The sequence below is a fragment of the Anabrus simplex genome, chromosome 7 (assembly GCF_040414725.1).
Source record: "Anabrus simplex isolate iqAnaSimp1 chromosome 7, ASM4041472v1, whole genome shotgun sequence".
Lineage (NCBI taxonomy): Eukaryota > Metazoa > Arthropoda > Insecta > Orthoptera > Tettigoniidae > Anabrus > Anabrus simplex.
In genome coordinates, this window is record NC_090271.1 from 58,557,209 (window position 1) to 58,570,360 (window position 13,152).

At 42.7% G+C, this 13,152-nt stretch overlaps 1 protein-coding gene across 3 annotated transcripts in view; it reads left to right on the forward strand.

The window, feature by feature from the left end:
- The window catches only part of LOC136876900 (uncharacterized), a 130,598-nt gene that overhangs the window by 108,045 nt on the left and 9,401 nt on the right, over positions 1–13,152 (forward strand). For all 3 annotated transcript variants that reach the window (XM_068228483.1, XM_068228484.1, XM_067150655.2), the window contains exon 2: positions 3,186–3,865. In XM_068228483.1, the coding sequence (XP_068084584.1) occupies positions 3,310–3,865 (556 nt within the window). In that variant the 5' untranslated portion in view covers positions 3,186–3,309. The remainder of the gene's footprint in view (positions 1–3,185; positions 3,866–13,152) is intronic.

Here is a 13,152-nt window from a genome sequence, read left to right on the forward strand (position 1 = left end):
TTCAATACCCTCGGGGATTTTTTGATTTTTGAAAAATGTTCACACCGAATGTATTTATAAGGGCTTAAACTCACGTTAGCGTTCGTCTGTCTGTCTGTTAGGTCATCAGCCCAGAAGCTGGTTGGATCCTCAAATAGCACCACCAAAGGTTATGCGGTTATAAGCAAACCCCCAAAACCAATGGCAGCACCAAAATGAGGCGTACTAGACAAGATGAGGAGTGAGGTAGTTTGCCATTGCTTTCCTCACTGGGTCAGAAAGTACTAATGCAGCACGACTGACCCTATGAGCAGCACCTTTCATAACACTCAGATGCACTAGTCGTACTCTGAATGTCATTACTCAGCACTACCCATACCCCAGCAACTTCCATATTCTCACAGCCATGGATGTTGACTGGGACTTCGGTGGAAGCTACACTTTACTCTGGCCTGTGCCAGGAGATGGATGCAAAAGTACTGCATCCATCAAGAAATGACAGCAGGCAGTTAGTAGTGGTAGAAAAAGGCAAACTGCTAACCTAATCGACCGGATAACGATGATTAAGGAAAAGACTGCCATTTTTAGGAATAAATAAAGAATATATTCTCATACTTTATTATATTTTATTTACCTAAAATACGTAGCTCATGAGCCTAGGATGTTTTCAACATTGAACTGCTTGTCTGAAGAGATAGGACTGTGGATGTTTTATTTTAACGTTGCACTAACGCATCGAATGTTTTCGGCGACGGGAATATGGGAAAGGGCTAAGATTGGGAAGGTAGCAGCCGTGGCCTTAATTAAGGTACAGCCCCAGCATTTGGCTGGTGTGAAAATGAGAAACAACGGAAAACCTTCTTCAGGGCTGCCGACGGTGGGATTCGTTGGTTTAAGGTTACAGAAGAAAATAATACACAAAATAAAACATTAAAAACAGAAAATAAAATTTGAAAATAATCAGTTTTTCAATGGCATTTCAGTAAAAATGTCACCCTTTGAGTAATTTTGTATTTTATCACGTATTCAGAATACATTAAAAAGTCGTAAACGATGAAAATACAATATTTTTCGGAATATTTTGTGAAATATGGCTATTGCAAAAAATCACCACTCCTAGGTATCATACATAATCTGTGCAATTATTTGCACCTCGAAAGCACTTACAGTGTGTACTTAACTGCCGGTAAAGTTCTTAACAGATAATAAAAATGTTTACAGTGCTGTAATCCTTCCTATTTACCACCTTATTCAGATATATTAGCATAGTACTATTTATAATATGGTCACGCTTTCATGTATTGTTTCCGACCCCGCAGTGTGGGGGTAGCGTTCCTGCCTCTTACCCGGAGGTCCCAGTTTCGATTCCCGGCCAGGTCGAGGATTTTTATCTGAATCTGAGAGCTGTTTCGAGATCCACTCAGCCTACATGATTAGAAAGCCAAGTATAACGGCCGAGAGGATTCGTCGCGCTGACCATACGACACCTGGAAATCTGGAGGCCTTCGGGCTGAGCAGTGGGCGCTTGGTAGGCCTTGGCCCTCCGTGGCTGTTGCGCCATGGGTTTTGGTTTGGTTTCTGTACTGCGAGTTTTTATTACTAAAAAATTTCATTTATGGGCAGATATTGAAACTCTAATACAATTTTCTATTAACCACAGTTTCACTTGTTTTTTAAAAATAGATACGTACTTTGCTACTAATTTCTGAGTGCAATTTGTTCATGTATTTACGTAATAATAATAATAATAATCATAATCATAATAATAATAATAATAATAATAATAATAATAATAATAATAATAATAATAATAATAATAGGTGCCTCCGTGGCTCAGGCGGCAGCGCGCCGGCCTGTCACCGCTGGATTCCGTGGTTCGAATTCCGATCACTCCATTTGAGATTTATGCTGGACTAAACGGAGGCGGCACAAGTTTTTCTGCGGGTACTCCGGTTTTCCCTGTCATCTTTCATACCAGCAATACTCTCCATTATCATTTCATTTCATCTGTCAGTCGTTAATCATTGCCCTAGAGGATTGCGATAGGCTTTGACAGCCTGCACAATTCCTATCTTAACCGCTAGATGGGGCTTCATTCATTCCATTCCTGACCCGGTGAATGAATGGAAACGAGCTATGCATTTTCATAATAATAATAATTTGCAAAGTCATCTCCGTACAGGCCATAAGGGCCCTTGGAGGGGTGGAAGGTAAAGGCTTCCACTATCCGTAACCTCGGCACCACTCTACGCCCGACCTCCTTTGCCCCCAGGTATTAACCTGGTAATCATTTTTGGTGTAGACTGAGTGAACCTGAAGGCCATATGCACCTCCTGAAGGGGATTCGAATCCACGTTCTTCCGGTCTTCCGGGCGAACCGAGCACGCCTTTACCGCCTCGGCCAGGCAGCCTCTAATAATAATAATAATAATAATAATAATAATAATAATAATAATAATAATAATAATCATAATCATAATCATAGTCCGCCTCTGTGGTGTAGTGGGTAGTGTGATTAGCTGCCACCCCTGGAGGCCTGGGTTCGATTCCCGGCTCTGCCACGAAATTTGAAAAGTGGTACGAGGGCTGGAACGGGGTCCACTCAGCCTCGGGAGGTCAACTGAGTAGAGGTGGGTTCGATTCCCACCTCAGCCATCCTCGAAGTGGTTTTCCGTGGTTTCCCCACTTCTCCTCTAGGCAAATGCTGGGATGGTACCTAACATAAGGCCACGGCCGCTTCCTTCCCTCCTCCTTGCCTGTCCCTTCCAATCTTCCCATCCCTCCACGAGGCCCCTATTCAGCATAGCAGGTGAGGCCACCTGGGCGAGGTACTGGTCATCCTCTCCAGTTTGTGTCCCCCGACCCAAAGTCTCACGCTCCAGGACACTGCCCTTGAGGCCGTAGAGGTGGGATCGCTCGCTGAGTCTGAGGGAAAAACCAACCCTAGAGGGTAAACGGATTAAGAAAAGAAATAATAATAATAATAATAATAATAATAATAATAATAATAATAATAATAATAATAATAATAATAGTTATTCGTTAACAGCTATTTTAAATCAAAGCAGAGCTAGAATATATATAGAATTTATCATGATATTTTACTACAATGATGTCTGAAATTTGTACCTCGGTGCTAGAGAGGTCTTGTTGCAGGTCTCTAGTTCGAGCCGCTAATGAACGAGAACTTTGCTTGTCTGTTACAGCAGCCGTGCCGTACCGAGGGGAACCTAACCAGCTGGTCCCGTTCCGCGCAGCACGCACGTAACGGAACACAGCCTTCTTCCCACCGTGACGTCGAGTTACTCAGTGATTCATTGAAGTCTCCGCATGGTTAACATGAAGCTTGCAGTGTTCTTAGTTCCTGTGTATGTAGTGGCGCTGGCATCTGAGAGTGGAAACAGGACTGCCGAAAATATTCTGGAGGGTAGGAGGCACAGGGATGGGAAGAACCTCTTGGACTGGATTGGCCTCGGAACAGGCAGTGACACAGATCCGTACCTAGCGCGAGCCAACGCTGCCTGTCTCGAGGGTGACCTGGCTGAGTGTTTCAAGTCCAGAGCTCTGGGATCGCTGGACGACTTCTTCGATAAGGACTCCTACAGCCTGACAGAAAATGCTCGTATTGTGCGCATGCCTGGGACTCATCTCAGAGCCCTCCACACCGAGCCTTTCGAGTTCTCAACGGCACCAAGGGCGGACGAGTCAGAGTGGGACCAATTCGTCAAATTCCTTTTGAGGAAAGTAGAGCGCTTCATGAAGTCAATGGCCATCGAAGTGCAGTTCCCGCAAGAGGTCACAGAGCAAGGTCGATACTCACCTCGCTTCATCGACGAAATTGCATCAGAGATCGACTTGCTGGAGGACAAGAACGACAGCCCATTTCGTAAGTACAGTAACTCACTCTTGCGGCCAGGAGGCTATACTTTGTTAGACCTTCTTCTTCTCCTTATTATTATTATTATTATTATTATTATTATTATTATTATTATTATTATTATTATTTGATAGCATTTGAGGGGGTACTTAAATGTGGCAACTCCATGTCCCTGGATTCTGAACGTTAAATTACATTCTTACGAGACAAAATTCCGACGTACCGGTGTCTGTTATTTTTTTTTACAATCTGTTTTACGTCGCACCGACACAGATAGGTCTTATAGCGACGATGGGATATAAGAGGGCAAGGAGCGGGAAGGAATCAACCGTGGCTTTTATTAAGGTACAGCCGCAGCATTTGTCTGGTGTGAAAATGGGAAACCACGGAAAACCACCTTCAGTGCTGCCGACAGTGAGGTTCGAACCCACTATCTCCCGAATACAAGCTGACACCTACGTGATCCAAACCACGCGACTACTTGCTCAGTAAAAATCTATATTACTGTGACTAAAAGGACAATAAACAAATTACGTTAGCATAATAAAAGATAAATGAACAACTTCTTATATTTCGTCGTTGCGCCTCTGAAAATCGCTGTGTGAAATATTTCAGCTTAGAACTTTGGGCAGTAGGGTTCTGTCATCTAAGGTTTCAGTGTTGTGCGAGAAACTTCAAAGATTCCTGCTCGTGATATATGCACTGCGGGTCAGTATTTCTATCATAATGTTATCCCATAGCGGTTTTCGCAGGCGCAACGACGATTTGAACAATGTTAACTAAAATCGTGCGGCTGCTACACTCCGCTTAAAATACAGTTTTTGAATTGCCCCATGAGGGAAAAGTTATTTCTTTTCCTGTCGCTTTTCTCCTCACCCTGGTAGGGTCACCGGGTTGACATGGGAACTTGGCCACGTTTTGCGACCGGGTGCCCTTCCTGGCGCCAACGCTATGTGGAGGGCTGTATCCACTATTGCGTGTTTCTATGGTGATTGGTAGTGTGGTGTGTAGTGTGTATATGAAGAAGTGTGTATTGAGACAAACACCCAGCCCCTAAGGCAGAGAAATTAACAAGACGTGATTAAAATATCCGACTTGGTCGGGAATCGAACCCAAGACCTCCTGAACCAAAGGTCTCAATACTGACCATTCAGCCAAGGAGCCACTTGGAACTCCTTCCGGTTTCTGTCACGAAAACATTGCCAACAAACCAATTAAATGGACCTGATACGTTGTTTTAGGGACTGCCTGGCCAAGGTGGTAAAAGGTGCTCGGTTCGCCCGGAAGGATGTGGGTTCGATTCCCCGCCAGGAAGTAGTAAAATTTAAGAAACGAGATTTCCACTTCCTGAGATGCACATGGTCCTGAGGTTCACTCAGCCTATACCAAAAATTAGTAGGCTACCAGGTTAATTCCTGGAGGCAAAGGCGTCCGGGTGTAGAGCTAACAACCCTATCCCACCAAGTGCCCGGATTTACCTTCCACCCTTCTAAGGGCCTTCATGGCCTGTACGGAGGTGATTCCGCTTTGCTTGCTTTGATATGTCGCTTTCATTAGATTTTATCATAATTTTCATGAATTTTACTATTTGGTGATATTGTTCACTTATATCCTCTTGTTTGTCTCGTCTTGTGAGGTCACCTGGATTTGCAAACCCCTGAGCTATACTCTGCCATCTCTGCCATCTCTGCCATCTCTCTGCAGTTGAAGTCATGCCAGACAACATATGCTTGAGCTAGTTACTAGAGCATAGGAAGCGAGCAGCGTTTGGGTTGTAAGATTGCTCCAAGGACATATAAGTACTAACAGTTTAGCTTTTTATGCGTAAGTACGATAGACTGATTTTGCCAGGCATGCACACTTTTCGCACACTTTAACTGAGAATTCTGAGTCAAGAAAGATGTCTAAATATCACAATAACCTTTACTGAATGTTAGTCCTTTCGTCCTTCTGTCTTTCTTTTCGTGAAAGAATACTCGACTGATCGAGCTCGTGCTTAGCGAGCTTACTAATTGCTGCTACCTTCGGTTAACATAGGTGCCTATTTTCATTTCAAAACAGCGGGCATTTATATGTAGATATGTTCTAAAGTAAGCTGACTCCGAGGTGTAGGGGTAGCGTCCCTGTCTCTTACCAGGAGGGCTGGTGAGGCCTACGTGATTTTAGTTTAGAAGCTATCTGACGGTGAGATAGCGGCTCCGGTCTACAAAACCAAGAATAACAGCCGAGAGGATTCGTCGTACTGACCACATGGCACCTCATACCTAGCAGGCCTTCGGGCTGAACAGCGGTCCTTGATGGGCCACGGCCCTTTGGAGTTGTTGCTCCGTGGGGTTTGGTTATGTTCTAGGAGCATGTTTTAGCCGCTAAAAACCCAAATAATGGGCAAATAGTTCGCCCTGACACAAACCAAAGCCCAGCAATTGTACTTAATAATTTTCTTCAAAATATAAATATTGACATTTTAATATTTTCCTTGTAACTCTAATGGTTCTCTTGGAAGTTACGGTTGTACGTGTTAAACACGCATGTCAGAGCACCCGCCAGCAAATCTCCGTTCGACTGGATTGGTCCTAGTAATTCACAGACTTGACACCAGAGTGTGTGGAGATTATTGCAGCTTGAAACCAATTATTTAATCATCATACTATATAAAACTATGTGAAATCAGGAATACATTTAATGTAAAATCATCTGATTTACTGTCGATATTTAGGAAAATATTGTGAAATGATCTAATCTGCGCCGACCCAATAGCTAATTCATACGAAAGAAGCCAGATATGCAGCGAGGTCTCGTACCGTACGTCAGTATATAATAGAACCCTGGTGAACAGATTGTGTGTCCACACGACAAATAATTATCATTTCACATCAGGAACTAAGCCATCCGGGCTTCTTTCAAAGTCGGCCCGATACAGAACACGGGCACGTGACCAGGGCTTATCCAACACCCCTTGCGCAGCAAGCTCTCGCACACTCCTGCTGGAGGGCCAAGAAAACGCTGGATGAATTGTGAACGTGAGGATATACGGCATGTGGGCGTACGACCTGCTGATGTCATAGATCAGATGAAGCGGAAGGCCCGATGTATACGTATGGTGTTTCCCGCATTTTGACAGGAAAAATGTGAGGGGAGAAGCAAAAGCTTCGAGCCTTCTCTCATTAAAATGCAATAGTACCTATTGCCTGCCAGAGAGGAAAGAAGCATCTGTCTGTTTTGAAAATAGGAAACCAAGGAAAAACCATCCTCAGGGCTTTGCCAGCAGTGGGGTACGATTCCACCATCTCCCGTATGCAACCTCACAGCTGTGCGGCCCTAACCGCACGGCCAACTCGCCCGGTTAGATAGGTTTTATGGCGACGATGGGATAGGAGAGGGCTAAGAGTGGGAAGGAAGCTGCCGTGGCCTTAGTTGAAGTACACTTGCCTGGTGTGGAAATGGGAAACCACAGAAAACCATCTTCAGTCAGAGCTGCCGACAGTAGGGTTCAAACCCACTATCTCCCGAATGCAAGCTGGCAGCTGCGTGACTCAAATCATGTAGCCACTCGCTTGGTGTAATTTTTAATTGTAATTGAGTAAAATATTTCTCAGGTAAATGTAATTCAGTCCAGTTGCTTTTTGCTCGTACTTTTCCCAACACTGTCTATTACCCGTAATTCCGACTTTCTCACACATCGAAGAAATTAACTGAGTTGGAATCTTCATAGAAAATAAAGGAAGAGCCTACTGTTCTTATTTTTTTTTTCTGAGCACTCGTACATCGTAATCTTCTGGGATGCTACGTGAGAACCCAAGCATGAACTTCCTGCACATCCACACATACGACTAAACCAGGTCAGACTGGGCCGCCTGCCGCCGCGATAATATAGTCCAAGCGGATTCCCCATGCAAAGAGCGGTAGGCCTCTCTCACTTTAGAGAACTTACAACTCCGAAATTCAACTATTTAGGTAGGTCTATATTTTAGAATTTATCCTACAAAATAATTTAGAATTTAATTATTAAATTGGTGAAACAGGATTGAAAAAATTTGCTTTACGTCGCACCGACACAGATAGGCCTTATGGCGACGACTTTTTTAGAATTATCAGAAAGTTTTCTACAAAGATACCTAATTACCAAAGCCATAATTAACAAGGTACGAGAAGAAATTGAAAATAGGTTAGAGTTTCCCACAGACTGAAACTTATTAGTGTCTCCAGTGCAGCAGTTGTTTATAGGTCTTAGATACTGTGCTTCAGACTCTTTTCCTGTAATTGTAGGCGACAATGTTCAAGAGTGTGTAGAGTTCTGCAAAGAATTCCTGCTGCCATTGAAGAACTTTTTTTTTTGCTAGGGGCTTTACGTCGCACCGACACAGATAGGTCTTATGGCGACGATAGGATAGGAAAGGCCTAGGAGTTGGAAGGAAGCGGCCGTGGCCTTAATTAAGGTACAGCCCCAGCATTTGCCTGGTGTGAAAATGGGAAACCACGGAAAACCATTTTCAGGGCTGCCGATAGTGTGATTCGAACCTACTATCTCCCGGATGCCATTGAAGAATTAACAAGGCATTACATTATTTTCCCCACAGTAAAGGAATGCCCGAAAATCATTCAAGACATTAATTGTCACATTTTCCCGGTGATGCAGGCGCCTTAGATTGCACTATGTAAAAATATGTTGAATGCTGTGATATGACAGTCTGTTCTTTCATTTTTCAAGCACACTCACATACTTTCAAATTAAATCTATAACATTTGTCTGGGATTCCTCATAACAATGCTTTTGTTACTTCTTACTTGTTTACGTTTTAACAGTGTCCGCTAACCATAACCATAACCTATAATAATGTCAACCATGTGAGACAAAATACTATTCCAACATACCTTCAGGAGCGCTCACTGTCAAACGCGTTCAGAAATCTCACGGAAATGTGTTAATTTGTCTTTAACAATTGTTTGGTAACTAATGTTGGAAATGTATTCGTGAAACAGGGTACTTTAGTGATGTCTCAATAAGAACCTCGGTGTTTATTGTACACAGGGCCGAATTTAACTACTGCAACGCCTCTAGGCCCAAATAATTTTGCGTTTTCTTCCTTAAACTTGATAAGACAAATTGCAATTACTATTCATAAGCCAAAGACAAGGGTAATCGTTTGGTTTTAAAATACCTTCTCATGGCACTGCATCGTCTTCACGATTTTCACTTACAGTCCCAATAGCAGACCAATGGAAATGCAACTAAAAGGGGATGTACACTCTTCATTCTGTGCCGGTACCTTTATTTTCGTCATTGCACGAGAGGAAGTTGTTTGAGGTATAGTTTGGATCCTGCGGAGAAACAAGTCTAATTTTGATGTTTGAGAGAACAATTCACTTTCCCTCTTCTTCTCCTTTGGTAATCTGCGATAATTTGGGCCGTTTACAGTAATCATTTTCGACCATCCATCTTGAGTACATAACACTAAAAACGCTTAATAAAACTCTCACAAAGTGAATAAAAATTGCTCTCACTTTCACGGACTTCTCCGGAACTCTTGATATTATGGGAAATAATAAATAATAATGTTATTTGCTTTACGTCCCACTAACTACATTTTTAAGGTCTTCGGAGACGCCGAGGTGCCGGAATTTAGTCCCGCAGGAGTTCTTTTCCGTGCCAGTAAATCTACCGACACGGGGCTGTCGTATTTGAGCACCTTCAAATACCACCGGACTGAGCCAGGATGGAACCTGCAAAGTTGGGGTTAGAAGGCCAGCGCCTTAACCGTCTGAGCCACTCAGCCAGGCATTATGGGAAATTAGCGGCCTTCTCGATTCACTCAACACGACACGTTTGTCTCTAGGAGGCGTTGATTCACCGCCCGCTTGACTAAGTTGCAGCTCGAAATCATCTTGATACCCGTACGCAGAATCGAGGGGGCTGTGTTTCAACACTGTGGCGGTATTTATAATTTTACTAGCTGTTACCCGCGGCTTCGCGCGCGTGCATATCGTAATTTGATAAAAGTAATATTTCCTCAGTACTGCACTAAGACATTATCTGAAAATTCCTGAAGTATAAAAGCTCACCGAAAAAAATGTTCATTTAGCCCAGAAGCTCTTTGTAAACCAAGTTTGTGGTTTGTGATTCCAAATACCAATTTTCACGTATGTAACATCTTCACTTTTTGAGATATAGGTATCCTCATAAAAATAATTCAACCCCTTTTTTCCTGTTCCTTTTATCCGCCCTTAAATGCATTTTTCGAAAACAAAAATGTAGTATTCCTTTACTTTTAAAGGAGATTCCAAATTTCAATTTTCATGTCTGTAACATACTCAGTTTTTTGAGATATAAGTTTCCCAATTAAGGGATTCAACCTCTTTTTCAGTCATTTTCACCCCCCCCTCCCCCATTAAGCTGATTTTCCGAAAGCAAAAAACAATCGTGTTTCTTTATTTTTAAAGCAGATTCCAAATACCAATGTTTACGTCTGTAACATGTTTAATTTTTGAGATGTACTCATTTTAAAAATTCACTCCATTTTCACTTCTTTCAATCCTCCTCAGTGGATTTTCCGAAAACAATAAAATTCTTGTTTCTTTATTTTAAAAGGAGATTCCAAATACCAATTTTTACGCCTGTAAACTTTTAGGTTTCTGAGATATACATATACTCATTTTTTTAAATCACCCCCATTTCACCCCCTTAGCGACGGAACATCCAAAAATCCTTCCTTGGCGAGCATCTACACTGTAATATAAATGTATCCCTAACATTTCATTTCTTTACGTCCAGTTGTTTTGGCTCGGCGATGATGAATCAGTCAGTCAGTCAGTCAGTCAGTCAGTCAGTCAGTCAGTCAGTCAGTCAGTCAGTCAGGACATGTTATTATATATAGATTACCGACAGCTTTCACATAAGCAGAACGAAAATTCCGTTATACAGTGCGTATTCAAAAAACTCGTTTTCGAACTATTAGACCCCATAACTTTGCCGCTCTGGACCCGGGCCCACGGGCCCATGCCTAAATGCGGCTCTGATTATACACACGGGGTGAAGAACCTCACTTCCACCTATAAGAGGCCTTACCTGTTGACAGCAGACCTACCTAACAGTCCGCTCCGCCCAGCTTGGAACGTGACGTGCATTCTTAACATTCACTTGCAAGTGTTAATTAATGTGCTGTATGTTAACTCCTCAGTCCGGAAGCTGGTTGTATCCTCAACGGCTCCACCATCAGCTGTTATACATAGGCTAGACACAACTGAAGAGGCATACTAGGGAAAGGAGGTATGAGGTAGTTTCCCGTTGTTTTCATCACAGAGTCAGAAGGTGCTATAACATATATACGTAAGTCTGCCAAGTCCTCTGACGAAACTTAAATTATGTAAAATACGGTGCGTTTACTCTTTAAATCGGCCTGGGGCAATAGAACTCAAATAATAGGGGTAAAGGAAGCAGAGTGCGGATTTGTCACTTTCCTCGCTTTACAGAAGCAAAATCAAAAATCAAGTCATCCCTCTTCAGGCCATGAAGGTCCTTGGAGAAGTGGAAAGTAAAGGCTTCCACTTTCCGTAAACTCAGTACTTGCTGAGGTAGAGTGATTAGTTCTATGCTCGGCCCCTTTGCTTCTAGGAATTAACCTGGTACTCATTTTCGGTTTAGGCTGAGTGAACCTCAGGGCCATTAATTTCGTTTCTAAATTTTCCAACTTCCTGGTGGAGAATGGAACCCACGCCCTTCTAAGTAAACTGAGCACGCCTTTACCCCTTCGGCTAATCAGCGCCCTCCCTTACTTAAAACCAATATAATTACAACATACTGTATGCTTACGAATAGGTAAAAAGGGATTTTTAGAAGAAGCTACATGGGGATCACTGTAAGTACCTGGGTGTTAACATAAAGAAAGATCTCCATTGCCGTAATCACATTGACAAGATTGTAAATAAAGGTTACAGATCTCTTCATGTGGTTATGAGTGTATTTACGGGTTGTAGTACGGATGTAAAGCAGATGAAGTATAAATCTCTGGTAAGACCCCAATTAGAGTATGGTCCCAGTGTATGGGACTCTCACCAGGATTACTTCATTTGAAAACTGGAAAATATCCAAAAGAAATGTTGGGCTGGGAAGACTTAGAAGTAGGAGACAAGCTGCTTGACTAAGCAGTATGTTCCAAGCTGTCAGTGGAGAGAGAGAGAGAGAGAGAGAGAGAGAGAGAGAGACAGAGCGTGGAATGACATTAGTAGACGAAAAAAGCTCTCAGTGGAGTTTTTAAATGAAGGGAAGATCTTAATATGAAGATATAGTTGTAATTCAACAGACAAACTGCGGCAAATATTCCTTTAGAAAAAGGAATTAGGGATTGGAATAATTTACCAAGGGATAAGTTCGATAAATTTCCAACTTTTTGAAATCATTTAAGAAAAAAACAACTGATAAGGAATCTGCCAGTTGGACGGCATCCCTAATTGCAGATCGGTGGTGAATAAAAAAATTAAGTAAATTTCTCGTTGGCTTCCTTCCCAATTTATTCAGGTCGATCCCATTGTCACAAAATAAGTCTAAGTCGGTGCGACGTTGAACTACTAGCAAAAAAAAAAAAATAACAAATACAGTTAAAATAGGGAAATACTGTCCAAAGTAAAGAATTTAAGGGTTAAAATATAGACCTTCTTCTTCTTCAGGGGCCATATCTGGTCCCTAGACGTAGGCGATTACCCCTTTCTTTAGCTAATCTGAGGAGTTGGTCGGTGTTGATGCCAGTCCAGTATTTGATACATCAGTGGTCTACCATCTCCTCACTTGCCTTATAGTAACATGTGTTCAGTAGTAGCCTGTACTTTCTACCTCGTAGAACATGGCCTAAGTAGGCTGTTTCCGTGGCTTGGGTGATGTTTGCCAGCTCTCTTTAACGCTGATGATGATGATTTCGTGTGGCTATTTCTAGCCGAGTGCAGCCCTTGTAAGACAGACCCTCCGATGAGGGTGGAAGTAATCCTAGGTAACTGCGTGTTATTGTGGTGGAGGATAGAGTTATGTGTGGTGTGTGAGTTGCAGGGATGTTGGGGACAGCACAAACACCCAGCCCCCAAGTCATGAAGGTTAAAATCCCCGACTCGGCCGGGAATCGAACCTGGAACCCTCTGGACCAAAGTCCAGCACGCTAACCATTTAGCCATGGAGCCGGACTCTTTAACGCGTATTATTGGTTACGAACGCTGCCTAAGGTATTCTGAGCATTCTCCCATGTAACGTTATTTCAAAGGCCTTCAATTTGTCCGTGAATGAAGCTTTAACTATCCATGTCTCTACTCCATAA